Source organism: Pteropus alecto, unplaced genomic scaffold (assembly GCF_000325575.1).
Source record: "Pteropus alecto unplaced genomic scaffold, ASM32557v1 scaffold95, whole genome shotgun sequence".
In the NCBI taxonomy this organism is placed as follows: Eukaryota; Metazoa; Chordata; class Mammalia; order Chiroptera; family Pteropodidae; genus Pteropus; species Pteropus alecto.
The window spans coordinates 3,533,408-3,557,380 of NW_006441071.1; the positions used below are offsets into that span (position 1 = coordinate 3,533,408).

The window sequence follows — 23,973 nt, forward strand, 5'->3', positions numbered from 1 at the left end:
TCACACTCGGGCGGCAGCCTCTGCGTCCTCCCCAGAGCCGCTCCTCGGTCCGGGCCGCGCCGGCGGCGGCTGGGTGTGCTGGCTGTGCCGGGAAAGCCGAGGTGTTAGTGCGAGGCCAGCGGCCACTGATAATTAATCACCGGAGCCGGCGGCTCGTACCATGCGCTCCGTGATACGCGCCCTGTGCACCCGGCTCCTCTTGCACAATTGCTGGCTCTGCGGCTCCGAGGGGGAGCGAGGGTGAGAGGAAGCGAAGGGAAACAACCCAGAAACTTTCATCTTGGACTGTGCTCAAGCGAGGGAGGGAAGTTCCCTGGTGCCTCCCTCCTAGACACGTCTTGCTTTTCAAAAGCCTACCCCAAACCCACACAAAGCAAGAGTTTGTATGATATCGTTCACACAGCACAAAGTATTACTGACAAATACTTGGATTTTAAGCAGATGGCGGTTAAGAAATTAATGTTGTTCCACTCACTTAAAAAAATACTGCAACTACTTCCTTTTAAAAAAACAAACTTGTTTGCAATAGTTCATGAAAATTAGTTTATTGACTTAATTTAGGTTTTTAAAGTATTTGATAAAGAAGGAAAACAATTTGCAAGCCAATAAAGCTACCACAAGTTTAGAAATGCATCTGCAGAAAATTGTGCACAGAGCCAGGGTTTTGTAGCATTTAGCTAGCGAACAGTTTTATCACACAATTCTAGATAAGATAAATTCATTTGAATAAGGTGTATTTTGACATATCCTGTAGAGGGACCCTGATTACTGCTGATACAGTAAGCTAGGGTTTAAATGCAATCAACATAAACCCAAATAAGCAACTCTTTATGTGCAATTTCTCATTCTTGCAAGTTACGGTCATTTCCTCCCAGAGATACTCCTTGTCATTGCGGAGTGCTTTGAGAGGTGTGTTTCCGCGGCATGTCACTGCCCGGGTGGCTCTCTTCGTGGTTGGGACACGAGTGTGTCTTCACTGACCTTAAGACTAAATAACTTGTGCCACACTTTACAAATTAGATGTCACTATCAGGGTTTCCTGTGAGTTAGTGGAAGTCAGGGCTGTGTGTGTGTGTTTGGAAGAGAAGATTGGTTTAGGTCTCCCTCTAGCTAGAAAAGAGTTAATAAAACCAGATAGAGATAATGATCAATTGATAAATGGCTATTGAACCACATAGATGGTGTTAGATTGCTTCTTTGGCACTAGCCCATTTCCAAGTAGATTTGAATCTAAGGAGACATTAAGTTGTGGAAAACATTGTAGCTAAAAAACAAAAGTAAATTATATAAATGATGGATCAGAATTAGAAAGATCATATGAATCGCTCAGAGAGAAAAACTTGTATAACCTAAGCTATTATGATATCTTTGATCCAGATGTGTGACTCTGTGGGTATATAAAGATCTATTTTGTGTGTACCTGTGTGCATGTGTCATCGTGAGCGTCAGTGACTCTTTGAACGGAGTAGAAATACAGGGAAGTAATTTATGCATGATGGATGCAGTATGAAACTATTAATTATACTGCTTACTAAATAGTAGTACAATAATGGGAGAAAAATCACAATTTAAAAAAGTTGTGATTCAACTATATTTTATATGTTTTATTTTTTTTAGTTTGATGTAGTTAATAACTTCCTTCTTTCTCTTTTTTCTGTCATGTTTACTAAATGTTTACCTCCTGTGCATTTTTAGAAAGCGTGTAAAAGAGGGTATGAATTTACATGGTTTTTCCTCCTTCAGGGTGACATGTTAGTTTGTATAAATATTGTGTAAACAAATTCAAACTGTGTAAACCTAAAAATAAATGTGCTGTATATATTTAATATGTTTATTTTCTTTACCTATAGTTCATCAGCAGTGCTGATTCAGTGGGGAGGGGGAGGGCGGTGTGCATGCGTGCAAGGAGAACACTTTTCTTGAAATATCTCTTGAAGCCAACAGTTTCAAGGAATACTAGTTTCAATATATACATTAAAACAGCTTTTGTCTTACTACAGGTAAAAGTTTGTCCAGTTTAATCGACTATGCAGAATTCTGTATATCTTATCGCTAAGGGCATTAAAAAGATTTTTCAATTATGATTATTTTAATTACTAAGAAAACTGATTTAGCTCATGAAATAAATAAAATTTATTGGGTTTATTTTTTATTTCAAAGTTTTCTCTAACAATGTAAAAATATAAGATTTACTTGATTTTGTTAAGTATTAGAGAAGACTGACTAGTAGGTTTCAAAACTGAGTTATAGAGAATGCACCACCAGTATATTTAACTACAGCAAAACTTGTAGGAAATATCTCATGGATATGAAATTTAATCTAGGTTTTTGTTTTCTAAATTAGCAAGAAGGAATATAAAAATCTTCATCTTTTATTTTGAGTGCATTTGGATCTGCTTATACATTAATCTTTGTCTAACAATAACAAAAAGATAACTACAATATGAAGCCAATTTAGAGTTGGTAGAATTAAGTATGTTCTAAAGTCCGAGATATGACAATTTGACTGCATTTTTCTGCCTCTCTACATTTTTCTTCCATATTCAATTATGATTTTTTCAAAGATAATTTTTTTCCATACAGGCAAATATTTGATAACCTTAAAGGGCATGACTCTTGACTTCTGTAAAGGGAGTTCTTCTTTGGGTTACTTTGATCAGTGACAGGTCGAGAATGACCAGAAACCCTTTACACATCTTCTCTGTTAATCTTCTAGAGCCCAAAACATTATTTTGCTCATTTTAACTTCATAAAGTATTGTTAAGAGCAAAAAATAAGGCCTGCTTATGGAAGTTTTTTATTTTTAAATCAGTTTTTTTAAGGTGATTTTTCTGTTTTGTAAATGTTTTGTGTATTTGAGAGATTATTAAATAAAATTTGTCATAGGTATTTCAAGGGATGCAATAGTCTAATATATTTTGAAATCTTTTCAGAAATGCAACCGTAACAGGTAAATGGCTATAGCCCACGTTTTACACGCTTATATTACTAGAGGCATTTTCCTTTTATTATTGGTGAGGTATATTTAACCTTTTCAAATAAAATGTAGATCCCTTAATAAGGTCTCTTCTCAGACATGAGTGAAATACTGAGTTAGAATTATAAATGACTCTGTGCATCATTATGTAGTAATTTAGGATTCACCCAATGATGTAACACAATTAACAACATAATTTCATTGTGAAACTGTGTCTTATTAAAGAACAACTGTCTGACATTCTCTTACAGTTGCTTTATTTAACTTCATGCAAATATTATTAGTAGTGACATTTTTCTATTGTGCATTAGATTCTCTCATTAGCATGATGTGTTAGTTATCACCAGAGAAATAATTTCCTGGATAGGTGAGGGGCAAACCAGGAAAGCTAAAAATTAAATCAACGATTTACATTAATACCAGAGCATCTGCTCACCAGAGATATGACAGGGTAAAGCAAACTTTCTTACTAATATAAAATCTAACACATTTCAGAGGAATGATAAATAAAATATATTATAAGAAATATATAATGTTGCTGGAATCCACTTAAATGCATGTTCGATATGAATTTTTCTCCCAGTAGTCTCTTAGTTCTTTCTAGACTTATAGGCAAACACAGTTTCATTTTGCTGCATATATACTTTAAAGTGGAAATGGTGGTTTTGTCTCACTTTCTACCCCTCTCCCCCAAATAATTTGAATGTTTATTCACTAATAGTTTAAAAGGCACAGATACCGTTTTTCTAATAAACTAGATTCCTGATTATATATCATGGTTTGATTCTTTTTTATAGTGTGTACAATACATTTTTATTCTAAACTTGATCCCACTCATATAGACATCCCTTTTAACATTGGATGTATATTCTTATTTAATCAGAGCCCTGAGTAAAGCAGTTGATAGTTAATGGTCTTTGAAAATTAGTTTCATTGCCAGGCATCATCCATCCCTAGGTTTCTGAACTTTTCCCTCCCCCTTTTTAACTCCCCTTCTTACAGTTGGTGTGTTGTAGTAATCAAGTCTTACTTAAAAAAAAGGATTAAATTGACCAAACTTATGGTTGTGATGCTAAAATAAATATTTATATTATACTAGGAGGCATATAATTTCAGCCTGTTGAATTGCTAGGCTGCTGCTACCTCCTGTTTAGATCCCTTCTCTAATTTGAGTGATAATAGGTTTTATTTCGAACTTTTAACTGTGGACATATATTCAAATATAATTCTTATCATTCATTCTAATAATCTAAAATGAAAATAGGAATATTCGGGTAATTGTTAAAATACAAATTGTAGCATAGAGACAGGTATTTGTGGACGTCTATATATAGCATACGGACTTCACCTAACAGATACTGTCTAATTTGTAAGGCATTGGGAAAGTAGCAGTGGAAAAGTGGTAGGTCATATACATGGTATTTATGTACATGTTAATGCAAGTAAAGCGTTGACATAGAATGAAATGTGTATGAGATGTATGTTAAAAACCTGTGCACAATTTTCAATAAGATACGTTAGGTGAATTTGAACATAGTAGGTGATCATTTTGAAATTATTTTTCTTATATTTCTGTCATCTGCAAACTGGTACTGTGTTTATATGATTTGTAAAGCCTTTTGCTAAGGTGAGCCAAGTAACCAGTGTTGAAAAATAAATCCCTAAAGGTGCAGATATCTTATCTATAATTGTAGGTATTTTTTTTATAATTATATTTATGAGTATATCTTAACATCCACTGATAAATCTTATTATTAATGCATGCCTTTATGGAAATCTGATTAATGTAGTGACAGGACAGACTTGGGCTACCACAGCAGCACATCCTCCCACTCCTGTGTCGGGGTTAAGAGCAGCGGCAAATCCTCCCTAACTAATTAGATGCTGAGTAAGGCATCTCTGAGAAGTTGGGGCAAAAGTGAATGGGTCACAGCCACAGCAGGATTGCAAGGACTCCAGTGATAGTGAAAGCATTCAAGTTTGCTAGGTCATTGTGACACAGGGAGCTGCTTCCAAAGGAACAGACCGTTACAGATAGTGAGCTGGTGTTATCCACATCAATGAAAAACAAAAATTTTAGTGTTTCTCCCTTCCCACCTTATATGCATTACACACTCTAACGTAGATAAAGTTATATTGGGCCTCCACCCTTATCAATCTGCAAAGCTTTGAGAGGATTTTCCTTGTAAATATAAATAGCTAATTACTCTGTACAGCTGAAGAGGTATTTTCTCAACTCGGGACTCTTGATTAGAATATATATATCAAAAGGAATGAGAGAAGAAACTGGAATTTGCTTTTAGCTTGTGTCCATAATTTGAATCATAAGTGTTTGAATTGATCTAGGAATTAATTCCTTTTTTTTCCCACAGAGTGTTGTCAGGGAATTTATGGTAGTAGGGAGAAAAGAGTGAATCATGGGATGACTTTTTCAGTGAGAGAAATTTTTTCTGAGACTCTCTGCTTGTTATTGTCTAAAGAACATGGGATATAATAGTTCCAAGATTTCCTTTCTCATGAGGTTTAAAGCCTGGTTTGTTATGTGCGGACTGAATTCTTCACCATGTGAAAATCCCCTCGTACCTTTCATGATTATGTTTTTTGCCACTACATAACCACCCTTCTCTAGGCCTTGGTAAGAAAATTGTGTTAGGATTGTAGAAAATGATTGATCTCACTTCTTGTCTGCCAAAGCTGATGCCATTTTTATTTCCCAAAAAGCAGCTGGCTTCCACATTTCTCTTGGTGATCATCTACTGAAGGACCAGGGAAAGGAGAAGGGAGTTCAAAGACCCTTTTAAGGAACTTTGACATCTATTTTTAAGCTTTAGAGAAATAAAGGAAAAGAGTCATAATTCAGGAATAACAACAGCCTTTATCTCCTGACATATAAACAAAACGTTGTGTAAAAGAGAGAATTTTTCCCTGTAAGATAAACTAGTAAACAGGTGAGAAAAATAAGATGAAAACATTTTGAGCAACTCAAGCTCTTAGAAGTTTTAATGTGTGCATATGATATCCCAAAAATGATGCCTGGGGCTGTGACATACAAAATACTCTCATCTTACTGAGCATGACCTGTACTACCTTTTACGAGACAGTTTAGAGAATAGGAAAAATAAAAGTATTGATTTTTTTTTTTTTTAATTTTTACATTCCTTGTAGGAAGCCGAGCACATTTCATAGTATACATTCAAACCTTAAGGTGAAAAATTTATGACTGGAGTTCATTTGGGTGAGGACAGTGTGCAGTGTCATTCTGTTCATATTTTTGTAGCATTTGTTCAAATGTTTGTAGCATTTCATGCCACAAAGTCAGCGATCAGAAGAAAGGGAGTGGTGTATCATTTCTTCATTCACAGAGCTTTCCTTAATGGAATTGCTTGTGGAAAAACAATGTATTACTCAAACTGGCTAGCTTAGAAATAAAATTCTCAGCTTATTAATCATCATTCCAATTAACAAAAAAAAAAAAAAGAATTGATCCTTTAACAACAAAATAATATCCTTTTGTTTTTCTTTAATTAAGCCCATCAGTTTTTCATTTCTCTCTGTTAAGAAAATGAAAATAATCTTGAACAATGGGAAGTTACTCATTGAAACCCTAATTCTCTTGAGCATATCTGACATCTTATTCACTCAGTATTTTTGGACTGCAGTGTTATGATGCTACTGTCTTAGCGTTTGTGTGTTGTTGAGAGGGGTATGATTTAAGTCTCATTTCTGTTCGGTTGACAGCAATTTACTCAATGACCTAAAAATGTGGTTAGTCTGTTCTTTCTTCCTATTCCTTTTCCCATAGACCTAAATTCTTTCTCACTTTATTCTTCATTCACCTCATCCCTCTTTTTCTGAATTCTTCCTTACTTTCACTGGCTTATTTTGCCCTAATATGAAGGAATTGAAATGTACCTGAAACGTAACAATAGTTGAACGTGGTAACTTTTTGCCAATACATCATTCCGGCAGAGGTATGGGAAAGAGGTGCCACCATCAGATGTGGTCCTCCATGTATAAGTGCTGACAGGAGGACTGTCCTGAATTTTGCTATGTTAGGGTTCTTTAAGTAAGGGCGTGATAAAAACGTGTAACCAGGGGCCCAGGCTTATCATTCAGAGGCGCTGAAAGGCAGCTCAATTCAATCCTTCGCCTGTGTAAGAAGGTACTTAGCAGAAAAGAGATTTTGCTTTTCTATTACTCTTTTTTTTTTTTATGTAGTTCTTGGATTTATCATTTTGTACAGTTAAATGTCCATCCACACAAGAGAGAGCATTACCTTAGGAGGAAAACGTGGAAAGTTTTCCTTCAATATGTTGAAGATATGACTCTGAAACAAACTGCAGTTAGTAAGAATTAACTGAAACATTTATAAAAGGATTTGAAATGATGGCAGAGCTAATATTAATGGATGACGTTATGAAATTGAAATTTAAAACATGCAGTATACATAACACAATGAGGATTCACTACTGTTTTATATTTAATAAATTTTAACTCTTATTGCCTTGCACTGCAGAGAGATTATTAACGTTGACAAGATTAAAAAATATCATTCTATATGAGAAAGACATAGCTTTCAGTGTTGTACCTGCTGTGCTTTTGTGTGACTGTCGTGAATTTTTCAACTTTATTAAGGTGTCTTTTAGTGGCTATTTGTTCTTTAGACAGTTCTTTAGGACTCATATTTGATCAGAGTTTCTGAACTGGGGCGGGGGTGTTCAAAATAAAAATTGCAGGATAATGAATATTTTACATGCCCAAATAATTACTTTCAGCTGGCTTAATGTAATAACAAAACTAATATTAAAATGAGAACCTCCATTAGCAGGGTTTTAGTAATTTTTTTTTTCCCATTGCGATCTAAGCAAGAAAGATTTAATTGACTTAAATCATTAGGATGGCTATTTGGGGCACCTAATCAGGCATAGGTAAAGAAAGCTGCCCACTACTGTGCCCTCTGCCAGTGCTGGAGGGCAGTGGACACGACTAGGAGGCCACTTGTAAGATGTGGGAAAATAATTATACACTGAGCACATTCATGAAAGTATCCCTTGGGTGAGAATGCCTGCAAACATTCTCTTTGTTGATCTCATCTCAGAACCTAACTCAGGAGGTAGCTAGGTTATCTACTGCTTTATCTAATACCACTTTTTCTTTTATTCTTTCTTTTTTAGGTATAAGTATTATTAGTGTTCCAGAAAGAATCCAAACCAAAGTCTGGCTCTAGACTTTACGGAAAGACTTACACTCTGGAAAATAGTAAAAGTTTTATATTGACAAGTGCTTGTAATGCAGACATGCAGAAAGTGTATACCTGTCTGTTGGTTTGATGTGGGAAATAAGTGATTTATTTCTAGGTTTGTTGAGGATTTGTAATGGCTGCCTCAAATGTAGTGAGTATGTGGATTGGCTCACTCTAAAAAGGAATTCCCATTTTTAGGAATCTCATTGTAGTGATTCCTTATACTTTGTAGTCTTTTTGCTTCTTGAGCATAGCTTTTTGGTGCTCAGTATCATTCATTGGGAAGTAGTTGCGATTGACTCTTACTTTGTGAATTGCCATTTTCAATCCGTGAGAACCTACAGTGCTCTTCAAATAAGTTAGAACTAAGCAGGGAGAGAGATACCAAGATGAGACTCTTCGACCCAAACTTCAAAAGTCTCATCATTTCCCTTCCCAGCCACTTTTGTTTGTTTGTTATCTTGGACAATTTAGGAAAAGTAATCATGGGACTGAATAAATTTTAATATATGCTACCAGTCCTATAATCTAGTAAACAGAGTTCACTGTGGAAAAGAATTTTTTTCGTTTTTACTTTACTTTTGACATTTATTATAAATTAAGTAGTAAGGATAGGAAGAGAAATCTAACATCTGGGAGAGCTTGTTTCAGTAGCCAGACTGGAAGCTCAAACCTTGGCTTTATACAGGTGAGATGTATTATGAGAATAAAGGCCTTATGCATTTAATGAACCCTCCCTGCCTGTCAGGTTGGTTTTTCATGCACCATTGTTGTTCAAATAAGAAAAAGAGTGTTCACAACCTGTGGTGAGATTAGAGTAATGAAAATGAAGTGTTAATCTGTTGATAGCAGGCCCATCTGATATCCTGCATCCTGGGCTACATTCATGTGTATGTAATATATTCCAGGTTTTCTCATGACCAGAGAAGCTTGTATGTTCATTATATTGAAAACACCCTTTTGGTAACAGTGATAAGTTGGTTATTTTAACTTGTACCAATAGTTATTTTTAATGACTTCTTAATAAACCAACTGGTGCCTGCCTTCTGAGTATTCTGATAGCCCACTGTTTCATATCTGCCAGTATTCCTGTACTTTTGATCTCTCTCTCTCTTTTTTTTTTTTAAACAAATGTACAGTGCTGAAATGAGCTTCAGCATAAGCCTAGTTTAAAATACCCTTTTCTAGAAATTGGCAATTAATAGAAAGAAGGAAGGAGTTAAGTGAGCACAATTCTTTAATCCTCAAAGAACACAGGTTAAATAATATTAAACATTCATTATCTCACGCTTTATATTTCATCAACGTGTCAATAAAAATAACAAAAGCAGGAGTCTTCTAGAACTGCTTTATGTATTTGCAGTCAGCTGCCATGCTGTGAACCTGAACAGACCAGCTTAAAGCTTTGGTCATCATGGGTGGGAATTAATTGTGTGCTTTTTTCCCCCCATAAAATTCCCTTTCTAAAATATTATAATAAACAAATCAACAAGGATGTAATGAATTATACTTTTCCTAGAATTCTTGTTTTAATTTTTGTTTATTACCATTTTACTTAACTTGAGAAGTCTTAATTTTTTCCAAAGCTATACAATTAAAGAAGAAAGAGAATAAGTTTAGTCTTAGATTATACCAAATTGTTTTAAAGAAAATAATGTGAACATTTATGTGCATGTTATCCTAAAGAATCATCTCTTCAAGAAGTACTGTAAGAGATGGTTTCAAAAGAAGTATAAAATGGGTGGGAAGAGGTAGATTAATAATTGAGTTCCAGGTGTCTGCTTCTAATTGCTCAAATTTCAAACATGATGGATATTAAGGAAAATGTTCCCCATAAGGAATATATCATACTGTCATTCAGATATTGGGCCAAGGACTGTATTTATGGAGCTCATACTCTTAGCATTTTTTCCTTTCCTGTTCAACTGGGAGTTAAGGAATGAAGTATGATCATTATGATTTTTTGAACTGTTTACTTAAAGTTGTTCAAGTTGTTAAGAATCAAGAGAATTTGGGGATTAAAGTCTGATTGTGAAGTAAACTTGGCATATATTCAAGGGTTACTTTCTTAAGGTGAAAATGGGAGAAAAATGCTTCTCTCTTAGGAAGGAAACACCTAATTAAAAAATAATCTTTAAAGAATGTGGGCCAATGATGAAACATAATTTCAGACCACTATACTAAACTCGTTTTAAAATTTACTCTTTTTAATAAGTTGGAGTATGACTGATCATTGCTTATTTAGTGTATTTCTGTATAGTACATCAGCGATTGCCTGTTAATATAGTTGGATGAAGCAAAAAGGGGTTTTTTTTTTCTTCTGCTAAATATGGTACTCGTAATTTATTTGTAAAACCTAATAGTTAGAAACACTGTATTGTTGTCGTTGATTGGAAAAAGTGAAATTTAAAAGTTTTTTTCCTTTGCATTTGCTTTCAGTTAAGAAAAAAAGCAAATAGAAATATATGGTGACTTTGTCATAGACATCTGCTTTTAGGTAATAATCATTTTTAAGGAAATATGCCATGACTTTTGGGGTCATTTGAACCTGCATAAATGTCTATTTAATATAAGTGTAAATGTCAGATTGTGGCATACATGTGGAGCCAGTAAAGATGAGTATTTGCTGTTATAATATTCATGCATCCTAAATGTTGACTTTTAAAATTTACCTTGAAGATGTATTCTATTTTGATATTAGGGTCAGTTTTCACTTAAATACATAATCTTTCTAGAAAGGAAGTACAGAACTGTTAACATCTGAACGAACAAAATGGGCGGAGATCTGAGTAATGGTTTGACATGAGCATCTTTTCTGGGCTGCAGAGAAGAATGTGGTTAGTTCAAAACCAGTGTAAATGTTGAACCACTGTAAGATGAGGTCATCAGTCCTGGATTTGCTTTTTAAAAACTTTTAATTATGAAAATGAGTTTGCTTTGCATTTGTTTTATTGAACAACTATAGTTTGAAATAAAATCTGCTACCTACTGTCTTGCATTGTGTAAGCCCATGAAATACATATATTTAAATTTCTGTTCTTAGATAGCCTTCTCTTTTTTCTTCCATAAACTCTGCAAACTCTCTCTGGAGTAGTATGCCATTTTAAAGATCAGGAGTTGCCTAAAAGGGCAATGTGGAGGGTAAGGTAAGTTAAATGAGTGGAGTCAGTCTGGTGGGGACTGTGGTGGACCAGAAAACTCTTGTGTCAACCACAGTGAAGTAGCAGCAGCTTCTTAGCTCCAGCCAATTGTTGCCAGGTGAGAATGCAGGTCCAGTGGTTCAAGATTCTCTTCTTTTTCTTCTCTTTTTTTTTAATAAGAAGCCAGAAATCCAGATTTTTATGTGAAATCTCCTGATTTTTAAATCTTGGCAACCTTTTCAAATATTTTTTAAAGTGTGTGGTCCAAACAAAACTCATCTGCAGGCTTTATTCAGCCTACTGGCTGCCAGAGAGAAACCTCTGTTTTAGATAATATTTTAATGGATGAAGATAATAGTTTCATTGCATGTGATCATTCATCTTGGGAATTCCCCACTGGGATGAACCAAATTCTTTATTTTTTTTTTCACAATTGAAAAAAGTTTAGTAAATGTATTTCTGGTGCTGATGGTTTTGATGTATGGATTTTCTCTTTATGACCCCACATGTAAAGAAAAATAAAATGTGAGCAAAATAAAAAATGGTCAAAGGATTTTAATAAAGGTTAGAAAAGTAAGAATTTTAGAATTATAGAGTAAAGAAAGGGAGATTTCTAAATTCTGAAAAGAATCCCATGATTTGTGTTAGTCATTGATATTGATGAAAAGCTGAATTCAACTATAAAAAGCTTTTCTTCTCACCTTTAAGCAGTGGACTCTTGTCTCTGAATCTTTGTGAGATTGCTATAATTTGCCAGGCAATTGATTATAATGTCATGAGGAGGAGTCGGACCACAAGGGGAAAACTTCCCCATACTAATTTGTGCAAGGCCAATATTTAATACAGACTTCAAAAAAAAAAACAATTTATATTGTTTAAGATTAGATTTTCAATGTCTATCTAAATTTTTTAAAGGGACTCTTTAAAGGAAATAATCTATTTATAATTGAAATTCTCCAGGCAAATCAGATATCAACATTTTCAACAGAACAGGTAATTAATTGGTTTGAATTTCAAATTGAAGGTCATCCTGTTATTGATTTTCGTGGGAACAGGAAACAAGAACATCTTGTTAAAATGATCTGCAAACAGGGCTTTAGGTGTGCTTAGGTTCTGTCTTGGGTCTTGTTGAGTAGCATCACTGGCTAGTATCAGACACCAATCAGAAGGGAGTCATCACTGATGTAAACATAACAAGCTGTTGGTTTGCTTCCAAAATTGCTGAGAAGAGTTGAACTGGAGAAAAGACCAGAGATTAACAGTTTGTTTTGTAGTAAGTCAGGTATTTCAAATCAAGTGACTGGTGCAGCTTGTTACGAAGCATCTGTAAGTTTGTCATAATGACGTCGGTATGCCATGTTCAAGAAGTTCAGTGTCAACACAGCTGTGACTTACTACTTTCAGAAACCTTTCAAGTGGGAATGAGATAAAATGTCTTTAAGACAAGGAGAGGGAAGTACTGAGGTAAGGAGGGTGGTGAAGGGTGGAGACTAAAAAATACACCCTTTCAGATGCTATTAATTTTTATAAAATAACATTTGTGCCTTCTATTTGGTGTAGTTTTATTGTTCCATGTGCAAGGCTACTTTAAAGTAATCATTTCTCTCTCTTCTGTGTTTATACTTTTTGAGACTGGTCTGATGTGAAGGTAACATGAACTAAGTGGGTGGCGAACAATATACCTTTCTAAACCGGAATAAGTATTTTAATTTTAGCTGTTTTAAACAAGTTAGAAACTTAATGCAGCGTCTTCTTATGGTTCAAAGTTAAACTCTTAAAAAGGGCAAGCCTTCCATTCTAAATACCCCGGAGCTGTTAATGCAGTTATTTCCAGGTTGACATAGTTTTGTATAGGCATGACAGTGGCACCAGCCATCTACATTAAGCCTTAACATTCCACAGAACCATTTTGAGTTTATTATGAGCTTCAAAGCCTGCTCATCCCTAAGAGAATATCAAGTTTAAGCATGTCACTTTGCCATAGTCACATTTAACTTTCTTAGATCAAAAAATACCTTTCTTGAATTAAAAAGGCTGATTTTCTACAGGTGATCCTTGAAGAAATTTCTCAGTTCAGTACTGTCGTTTTTCTGACCCACTATTGCTGGCCTCTTAAATTCTGTCAATGCATCCTCTTAGCATGTTGTTGGACACTACCCCAAATAAAGCAGGACTCATCACAATTTAAAGCTCTGAAATGATGTCAACATTCTTTTTCAGCTTTATTCCTATAGAGCTCAACTCACTGATCCTGTTTTACCAATTGCAATACTTAAAAATGTAGCCAAGGGAGAAAAATATGCTGATGCTTTTCTAGTACTTGGGCATCTTTACATCATGGAAGCCTAATGCTTTGAGAAAGAATATGGGCTGTTCAGCCTGATCTCATGGTACACTGCTTCTCAAGGAAAGGAATTCCCCATTTCCTGAATGTGAAATGCCTACCCTTTTGGAGGCTCCTGGTCTTTAGTTCCTACCTCAGTTAATAAACTATCCCTGTCTTTACGTTGCATCTCAGAGATGGAACTTGACGGACTAGTCAGCATTGCAAAGGTCACCCTAAAACTATTGACAGAATACACTGCCCTTTGTTGCTCAGTGATGATAATGCTACTGTAGCAGTTAACTGGATGTATTAGACTGAGCTACTTTTCCAGAATACCAAATTGTCTATTTATTTCTTTAAAACACCTGATAGAATGCCCATTCACAAGCTGTCTCAGTGTATTTTCAACAAGGATCTTAACGATACTTGAAATGTCAGTGCTTTGGCCATAGGAGGGAATAATAATACGCAAAGTTTGTAACCATTGTGTCGTTTTGCTTCAGTGAAAATACTTCTAAATTATACTCATGTTTTAGAGTTTTCCTATTGTTTGGAATGAATAATATTCCAACAAATTTGAAAATCTAAGGTGTTCCAAAAATGTGGTGCAGTTTGTCTTTAGTTAATATAACAATACTTAAAATTGTTATGAATTCACTTTTTTTTAAAAAAAATGTAAAATCATTTCCTTTTATGTTTTCTTTTCCTACAAATATTAAATGTGGAAATATCTTTTTTGGTTTCAAGTTATAACATTAAACATAGTGCAAAAGTGGGTTTCACCATGTTTTTATATATTCAGACTTACTGAAATATTATTTAAATGATATGTGAAATTATATAAGAATAATTAATAAATGATTAAGCTACTTATTTGAGGCAAGGGATTTGTACTTGAAATAGTCTTATATTTTGCATACTTACATTGATTTTTGTGGCACCAGTATAGTTGTGATATAATTTCTGGTACATAGGGAACATCTTTGACTTAGCTGTCATTTAAATAAAAATGAATAAAGCTCCAAAGTGCTAAGGTGCTAGTGACTTTTACTAATTATTTTCACTTACACATGTACTTTGGACTACTTTACTTTGCCAAATGTGTGATGTATCATAGAGTCTTCCTTCCCCAAATTCTGTTTGGTCCTAATTGGATTGGTTAAGAAACTTAGGCATTCAAAATTACTTCCTCTTTGGTTTCAAAATGGATAAGGGAAGACTCAAAGAAATCCCTTCAATTTACCTTTTAGTATCTTTGAATAGAGCAGATTTTGTCTTGCTTTCCTTTCATGCGTTCATTCAATTGTTTCTTATTGAGCTAGGTAAGCACATCTAAAGCAGAATATATGCTCTCTCTCCAAAATCATAGAACGAAATCAATGTTCAAATAATTTTTGCTGCAGGAATTCAACAATTAAAGGGAACTAAACAAAATGATTTAAAATAGGATGATTAGCATTAAGTTCAGACAGTGAAAAATGTTTTAAAACAGAGTATACTAAACACAGTTTAATGTTGTGGGTTCTTCATGCCCTAAACGTTTGTTGAAAGGACTTTCTTTTTTCTTAACATTGAGGTATGTTTATCTTAGAATAATAATCATTTCATGCTGTTTCTTTTGTTTTGTTTTATTTTGTTTTTTTCTAGTTGACCCATTCTCCAGACCTTTAAAAAACTTTTTTTAAGTAGATGTAAATTCCATTTTAATTAGACTAGTGCAATCTAATACCTCAACTAGCCAGGAATGGAAGAAACATGCTGGAAGTTAATACAATCCAAATCAACCATAGCCAGATAATTCCCCTGATCTTTGTAACAACCCCCTTCCCCACCTCCACAATTAAATGACCCTGTTGTTCTGGAGTTTCAACAAGACATTTAAGGTTCATTTAAAAAAATGATCATCCTTTACAGGATTCTTTGCTCTTGCATTTCTCTTTCTTTCTTTCCCTTGCTACACAGCTGTCACTGGTGTAAGAGAAAGATTGGGGGGAGGGGAGGAGGAAGAAGCCCTGTTCAAATCGTGTCACGTAGCACTAATTCATCTGCTCTCATTAGAGGGAGCGAGGGACAGCAGTGATGGCCAAGAGCTGCACTCCACACATGACACGCGAACAGTTTGGGGAATAGAAAATTGCTTTCTCAGGAAGCCCAGCCAATTAAGGACTTGACCATATTGAATGTCAAGTGTTAATTTAGGTTTTTCTTCATTTTCCCAGTAGTAATGCGGGTCCTGTGATGAGCAAATACATGTCAAGTAAAAGTTGATTGCATGAAGGACCTGGGTATTATATGTCACTGACAAGTCACAAATGTACTGAAGTCTTTTAACCCCTTAGGTGAGTGTGGTGGGGGAGGGGGGAGGGGAGAATGGGATTAATGGTACTATAATGATAAGAATAGATCGTCTAAGGGGGGGTGGTTTGGATGGGATAGATAGTAATGGTAATTCATGCAAAAACTAGTGATAGGACAAATCCTACTCTCAGGGCATAGAGGCCCTTGAAATACATGCAATATGATTCCCATTGCAAACATGCTGCCTAGAATATATATTCTATCTCCTAAGATTTTATGAAAAGGGAAAGTAGTGTAGTCTATGGTCTTTTTTTTAGTCTATGGTCTTGACCTAGGAAATTCCTTAATAATTATCTCCTTTGAAAAATAATATATTCACTAAATAATTATACTGTTTTGGACATTTTAACCCTTTGTTCAGTGCAGCTGTAATATTTCTGGCTATTTACTTATACCTTCAGTTTCTGATCAAACATTCATTTAAAAAATGACTCTGTGTAGTACCATGTCATAAAACAGATGCAAAAAATAAGGTTGAGGGAACATTTGTTTTCTGTCATGAGCATCTCTGTGAGGCAGTGTTTAGCCAGTAGAAACTGGTGGAAGGTTCATTATTGTCTTTCTCTGTGCTTAGTTCTAAAAGGGAAGAGATTTAAGCTTCAGTGAATGAGGTAACTTTGCCGTTTTTTAAACTGAATGTTGAACAATGCCCATCATGTATAGCATTTCATTTCCATTCATCAACATTTATTTACATACGAATGTCCCCAAAATAAGAGAATGTCTGCTTCTGTTGCAGTTATATGATTAGCAAATAAAAATACCTCCACAGTTTAAAATACTGCTGTGTGTAGTTGAAGCAGACTTAAAGTAAAACTTAGAACAGTTACAATCTGGTCATTTTTTAATTCTGTATATGTAGAACCACTTTTCCCCCTTCATATCTTTGAAGATGTGATCTTAATTGAAATGCTTTCTTGAAACTTATTCTCTTCTATTTATTCCAAAATTTTAACACATTTAGCCTTTGCATGTTGACAAAGCTTGCACCTTGAAAACTTAAGTTTGATACTGCTTTAATTTTGGCAGCAAAATTGCTAAGAGTCTTTCCCACAGGTTAGAAACTGCTAACGTTGTATTAAAAGTTAGCTAAATTTACATTAAAGAAAAATTAGGAAACAATTCCTCAAATTTGTAATTTAGGTTTTTCTTAAGAAAAAAACATTAATCTCCTGAATGCTGGGATATAATATCAGTTCTTCAACATCTACCCTCCCTGTCTCAAAGCTAACCAAATAAAATAATCTTAGCCCTCCCTTCCCTTCCTATTTTGATAAGCTCTGTCTGAAGAACTGCAGTGGCTTTGCAAGAGTACTGTTTAATTACAATCCAGTTGTCAGCAGCTTCTCTTCCGCTGGGTGTGCTGAGAGACTTAAGTAAGTTTCCGTAAAGTAAATTCTGATGATGGCAGCTCAGGTTGCTGATTCAAGTTATTCCTTCTCTTTTGTGTCACTTTTGACGGATGGTACCTAATGCAATCAACCACAGGCCAAGAAAGCCTTTTCTTTGGTTGTGTTAGTATCTGGACCAGGAGTTCCCCACCTCCCCAGATCTCTGCCATCAGATTCTCCCTCTTCCCTCCCCCCCCCGCCAATACTTCAGCTCACATAGGAAAGCGAAAAGAACCACAGTACAATCCTAGGACAGGCTTTTCCTAAACCTCCATTTCCCAGTGGTGAAGCTGAAGCTGCCTCCCTTTGCGTGTGTTTTTGATAAATTTAAGAAGTCAAATCGCTGACACAGATAGATAATCCAAGTGTATAGGGTGAAGAGTTATAAATTAACACATTATTCCCTCTTAATGTGAAATACTTGAGAATGCATTTTCTCAGTCCCTTGACATCTACCCAGTGAGGGCTCACATTGTACTTTTCAAGTGGCATTGATTTGTTAAAGCGCTGAATTAGCATCTCCGGCCAGCTGCTTGATCAACTGTTGTGTCTCAGGGCTCCAATTCCTCCTCTCTCCCCAAGCCATCCCTTTTTTTCTTTTGGTCTCTCCTTTCTTTTCTCTCCCTTTCCCTGCTTCTTTCCGTTTCACTCTTCCCCAGCTCATTCTCATTCTCTTTCTCTCTCATCCCCTTCTTTCCTGTTGCTTGCTTTTCTTTCAGTCTGTTTTCATCTCACACCATCTCTTTTCCTTTTTCTTTTCTTCACTCTTTTATCCATACATCTTTCCTTTTTCACCTCGTCACCTCTGAGGTTGGCCCTCACGCAGGGTTAGAGTCTGTTAACTGCCTGCGTAGGGGGTAGTGGTAGTTGATGTAGCCAGTCTCAGTTCCAAGTGGACTCTTGTTGAGGAGAATAAATTAACATGTGCGTTTTTGTGCTCCTTGTAATAGAAGTTGTTGAGAAAAGTCTCACCTATTTTGCTTTCTAGTAATTAAAAGTTATCTCACAAAACTTTTAAACTTGTATTTTTAAAATGTCATTTAACATAGTAAAATTTACTTTTGGTTAAAAGAAAATGAAAATCACCTAGATTTGATCATTTTACATGTATTCACCAAAATAAGTTAATATTTTTGCAAAACTTGAATTTTTGCAACTTTTCGCATTTCAGCGACGTATTGATTTGACTTTCTTTTCTAGTGGGTTCTATGTTCTGATTCCACTTAATTGTAATTGCAGAATTTCATGTGAAATATGATTTCCTCGTAATGATGCATCACTGTACCACGGCAACGAATCATAAAATTGGTGGACATTTGTTTATAAAAAAATGACATTGGTTCTCACTTCTTTTAGTGATATATCTGAGTTCCAGAGCTCTTCAGAAGAAGTGTATCACAAATGAGAGGGTTTAACATGCTACATGTGCAATAACACAGACCTTCGCTCTTTTCTTTGTATATTGGTTCAAAATACTTTGGGATCACTGTGTTGATTAATTTGATATAAGCAAAAAGTGTATCTGCCTGTATTTAAATAGAAATTATCCCCTAATTTTAATCTCATGGCTTCATGTTTTGCTGCCTTTAATTTTACTAGGTTTCCCACTAGTAACATCAAAATTGAAATTTGAACATACATTGATAATAAATCAGATTATTCGAAAAAAATCAAATGTTTTTATTGCCTTGTTTTATATAGATTAGAATGACAGTTTGGTTTCAGCATTTACATTTTGAAATGGAAATATTTTACATAGGTTTTGATAATCTTTTCTTCTCTGTTGGGTTGATTTCCCACCCCTTGCCCCCACTAAGTGAAATATAATTCTTTTTAAAAAAAATTAATCGGCTGTCCTATCTAGAATTAGCATGGCTTGGCTAAGGTAAAGGGATTAGAGTGACTTTTCAAGGCATGATAATGTCTGTTTAAAGGAAAGAAAAAGGAAAAAAGTCTTTTAACTAGGGCTTAAGACTAATTCCAGCTACTAAGGAGACAAAAATTACTCTAAAGACAATTTGGTTTTATTTTATATGTACATGTTAACTTGCTTAGAGATCATCATTTTGTGTTTTAAGGTACTCTCTTAGAGGAAATAAGATGTTCTGCATTTGTTACTGAGAAGGAGGCATGGCTCCTTCACTCCGGGAAATTGAAGTTGGAACACCTTCTGTTCTTTTGCAAGGATAATCACACTTCACCTGGCTGTAATTCAGGGGCATGGCAAAGAGGGGTTTGCTGCTTTTTAGAACTGCCTGTGACTACAGTAGAGAGGATAAATCATAAGAAAGAATAATAGGGCAAGGTTGAAATTGAAAGTGTCCCATAAGAAAATAGTTAAAGATTAGAAAAGAAAATGAATAATCAGAAAAGTGAAAAAAGAAATATGGAAGGGATACTTCAGTGGTAGGAGAGAAGTTGAGGATAAAGATAAAAGGGATGTTTGGGGGACAGAATTATGGTATCTGGTAACTTAAAAATTAGTACTGTTGTGATTGTTTTTTAAGGGCCTAATTGGCATCACAGCAGGGTTTAAAATTTAAACATTTAAAACTTTTCATGTGTTTTTAATGTTTCATTTGTTGCACGTGGTTTTTTTTCTTGTTCCCTTTTGTCAGTTACATTCTTTGGAAGGTAGAAATCTGCACAAGTAATAAATCAATAAATCCTTTTTTTTTAATGAAATATAATCTGTTGCTTGTACTTTAGCCACATGAAATGGTTAATAAGTGTGGTTGTTGTAGAATTGAACACCTTTTAATTTTTCTTTAAAATTCTCAGGAGAAATCAGAATTATTTCTGTTTTTGTCTTTTGTAAGTCTAAATTAAATGTCACTTAAATGGGAAAGAACTGGCAGCTTTGATAAGTAGTCCCCAAAGCAAACCATTTTGTCAGTAATCATAACCTAATTATGAATGCAATTGCAAGGTTTGTTTTTTAAAAAATCCAAAACAAACAAAGGAAGAAAAACCACTATACAATTTAAGGAAAAAGCATCCAGCACTTAAACCTAAGACTTTCAATAGTATCAGTAATAATAAGAAAGAACCTTTGGCATTGGCCCAAGTCCTGTTGAGAGAGAGCAGCAAATGGCCTGCACAGTGTGTGGCTCTGCATAAGTTCCAGAGTGACACATGCCTCACAAGCAGGTCACAATGCGAGGGATCAGGGGTCATGTTCAAGAGCAGGGTGTTGCTGGACGAGTCTGAGGAAGCAGAGGTGGCCCCTCCGTGCTCAGCGTGTGGGTCTGTGTACTCCTTTCCCGTCAAAGCTGGCCCAGCACGGCCAAAAAAGCGGTTCCTTGGCAGGGTTTAATGGCAGGATGATGTAGTCTGTTGTGACTAGTGCATTCCTTTCAGGTTAAACTAGGGAAATGGCATTGTGTTAAAATTCCAAGTTGCATGAATGTTTTATTGCCACAGTGCATTTAGCCCTCTAGGGGAGTGTGTGGTGGCGGGTGGGGGTGGGGGTGGTGGTGACTTAGAGACTCAGGAACTATCAGAAGAACACTTCCCTTGGAAAATTTTACCCACCAGCATGAAGCTGATTTGCTGTGATGGTCACTTAGAAGGGTTTCGCTTTTTCCTAAACTGTGGCTGTTTAAAGTCTTGCAGTCTGGACAGTTAACAGCTGAAGAAAATATGACAAGACACATGCAAAGAGGTTGGGAGATAGAGAGGAGAAATGCGCCAGAAAGGAGCTGAGCTGCCTTCTTGTGTAAACTGCCCGAGTTAGGGCCCCTCCCCCAACCTCGGTCCTTGTCCCCCCCACCCCCCTTCCCAGGGCTGTGTTTTGCTGTCTGCCTGAAGGCCGGGAGTGATCTGTTAACCTTGCACCACTGACTGGGAGGCCACTGCAGCTCATGGTACTGTATGTTACCATTACTACTCCCTCATTCCTTTTCACTGGCTGGTTTGGTGGGGGGTTTTTTTGTTGTTTTTTTTTTGTTTTTTAACCATTTCTCTGTAATAACGGTTTATGTTAGTCAGAGGGATACAATTTTGGAATGCAGAAGGTCTGAGTTTAAAACAAAACAAACTTAAGTATGGTGCTTTTTTTTTTTTTTTTTCCTTGTCATTCAGAAGGGCTAAACTGAACCATTCTAATTCAATTGCAGCCAAAGGTTTCCAGTGTGATTTAAAAATCAGGAATTCTGGAAATAGGGCAGTAAAAAGTGTAGTCATCTGGGTTGTGGATCTTGTAAAGGAACTTTGTTGCGAAACCACGTGAGCATCTTCAGGGTTTTAGGACAGCCTCAGGCTTTGCACTTATCTCAGATATATCCATTTTGCAGATTGCTCCTACCTTGTCCCTCTCTGGGGAAACTCTAGCTTTCTCATTCACTATTCCAGGTGTTTCAGGCTTACAGTTGATTAGGGCGTGTAAGATTTGACCAGTTGTAATTGTGCATGTAACACTCAGGATTGCTTCATGATTCGATCTGATTCAAGTTAATTTATAACATTAAAATGTGGATGTATGGGACAATCTTCTGATTTTGCATTGTGACTTTAAAAAAATAATTTACATTTCTGATTTTTTCCCAATGAGTAGGAGAAATATGGATTGCCTTGGGCTTACTTAAGAAAAGATATTTTAATAGTTTGAATTTTAGTTTTGAATTGCCTTTCTGTTTTCACTTTCAAACCGTCATACTTTGTTTTCATGTTCTTATGATGTGTCATTTTCTCTTAATAATGTATATGTATATACATATTTAGAATTGTGTATGTGTGCTTGCCTTGCACGTGCATGCACACTTTGATAACTACCAAATACATATAAGGAAAAACTTGCAGATATACTAAGATAGTTTTCCATTGTTAAGTTATTTTTTAAAAAAATGGCATGTAACAGAAATTTATCTTATGAATGTACCACAAAAAAGTAAACCATAGGTGGGTCTTTTTGCCCATTTTATAGTATCTTTGGTACATGATTTATATATTTCTGTAAAAGCATGTTTTGTCAAGATAGACCTCCTGAGTTTAATCTGATTGATACTGGCTGTATGATGGTTTGTTCTTTATGAACAGGTACATTCACATTGTTTATGGGAGGTCTTAAACCAACAAGCAATCAGATATATAGCAAAGTCAAGATTTATATATAGATTGGTCACTTCAAATTTTACATGAATCTATTAGGTATTTTTTCTTATATTCTAGAGAAAACTCACCTTAATTCTTTTTATGCTGTTGGATGTAGTAAAGTGATGATGGAAGTTTTCTTTTAGTGATTTTAGTGATTTTTTTCCAGTAGAATATCAATCTTATTTTGTGCTGGATAATTTTTTCCTTATAGCCAATTTCCAAATTATTTTTTTCCTAAATAGTAGAAAAACTTAACAGTGCTTAGTTAAGAAAAAACCTATCATGTACATTTAGATTTACTAAAAATATGTTTTTTATCCTGATCATGGAAGCAGTTTTTGATTATAACAAGGATGCTATGGATGTATTCAGCCCTTTTCAGTTTGATTAAAATTGTCCCTTCATAATCCAAAAGGGAAAGCATGGAATTACTCTAATATGTCTCCCTAATAAGAAAATTAAAGTCGGTTTAGGATTTTTCCCCTAAAAATCAAACTTTCTTAAAATATTAATACTTGTCCTTTCAGCATTTTTCTGTTCCCATTGCAGCAGACATTAGTGTTGGCCATTGTAGAACTCTCGTGGGGAGTTAAAAGATCGGACCTGAGTTCATATTCTAATGTTGCCACTTAGTCATGTGACCTTGGGTAAGTCACTTTATCGCTAACCTTTATTTTCTTCAACTTTAAAATGGGGAAAAGAACACGTAGCTTGAGAATTTGTCAGGAACATGAAATGAGACAACACATGTTAAGCTCAGGTACATTACTAGGTATTCAGTAAACTGTAGCTTCCTTTGAGCCTGTGGCAAGCTTCCCTTGTGAAGCTTGAAGTTTTGGAAAGGGGATAAGTTTAGAAAAAGTATTTTAATTTCTTTAGTTATCTATAGGAAAGGAGATAGTAAGCATCGGCAGAGAACTTTCTTTTCTTTTCTTTTTCTTTTTGAGAATCTGTTTTGTCATCTGTAAGTCTTGCGTTTTGGCCACTCTGCAAAATTCTCACCTGGTTGGCCTTCATGGATGTCAGACTCATACTGTTATTTCCATGATATCAGTTATGGCTAATGGTAGGCTGAAGGCAAAGAGGTAAACCCAATTCTGTTGGATTCTGTTTACCTTAGTATCATCAGCTCTAATCATTTGTTTGAATTGAAGCTTCCTGCCTTATTATACTCATTATCATTAGCACTCGATAATAGAGCTCGAAGTTAGATTTTATAGGTTAAGAACCCAGCTTTTGTCTCTGGCTTCATGAGTATCATTTGTATTTGTGGAATTTAGGTCACATTAAAGCTAATAGTATTTATACCTCTCTATTTGTTGAGCAAAATGTGCTTCTTTTAAGGTTGGTTTTTAATCATGGATTATGTTTTTATCAAAAGTAATGGTGTTCTCATGTGTAGTACACTAATATTGTCATAGATGTTCATTGATTATTATTGTTAT

The 23,973-nt window shown here is 35.2% G+C and overlaps 1 protein-coding gene and 1 long non-coding RNA gene across 21 annotated transcripts in view; one reads left to right on the forward strand and one right to left on the reverse strand.

Annotated features, from left to right (window-relative positions):
* The window catches only part of LOC112485007, a 6,916-nt gene extending 5,110 nt beyond the window's left edge, over nucleotides 1–1,806 (reverse strand). The window contains exon 1 of the long non-coding RNA XR_003048335.1: nucleotides 5–1,806. This is a non-coding gene — a long non-coding RNA (uncharacterized LOC112485007). The remainder of the gene's footprint in view (nucleotides 1–4) is intronic.
* Nucleotides 1–23,973, forward strand: part of BNC2 (basonuclin 2) — a 398,693-nt gene that overhangs the window by 122,692 nt on the left and 252,028 nt on the right. For 2 of the 20 annotated variants that reach the window (XM_015594482.2, XM_015594487.2), the window contains exon 1: nucleotides 20,917–21,300. The exons of 14 other annotated variants lie outside the window; for them this stretch is intronic. In XM_015594482.2, the coding sequence (XP_015449968.1) occupies nucleotides 21,298–21,300 (3 nt within the window). In that variant the 5' untranslated portion in view covers nucleotides 20,917–21,297. Of the gene's footprint in view, nucleotides 1–15,904; nucleotides 16,025–20,916; nucleotides 21,306–23,077; nucleotides 23,176–23,973 lie in introns of those variants that run through there. 4 more of the 20 variants (XM_025051422.1, XM_025051421.1, XM_015594489.2 and 1 more) reach the window with 4 other exon arrangements.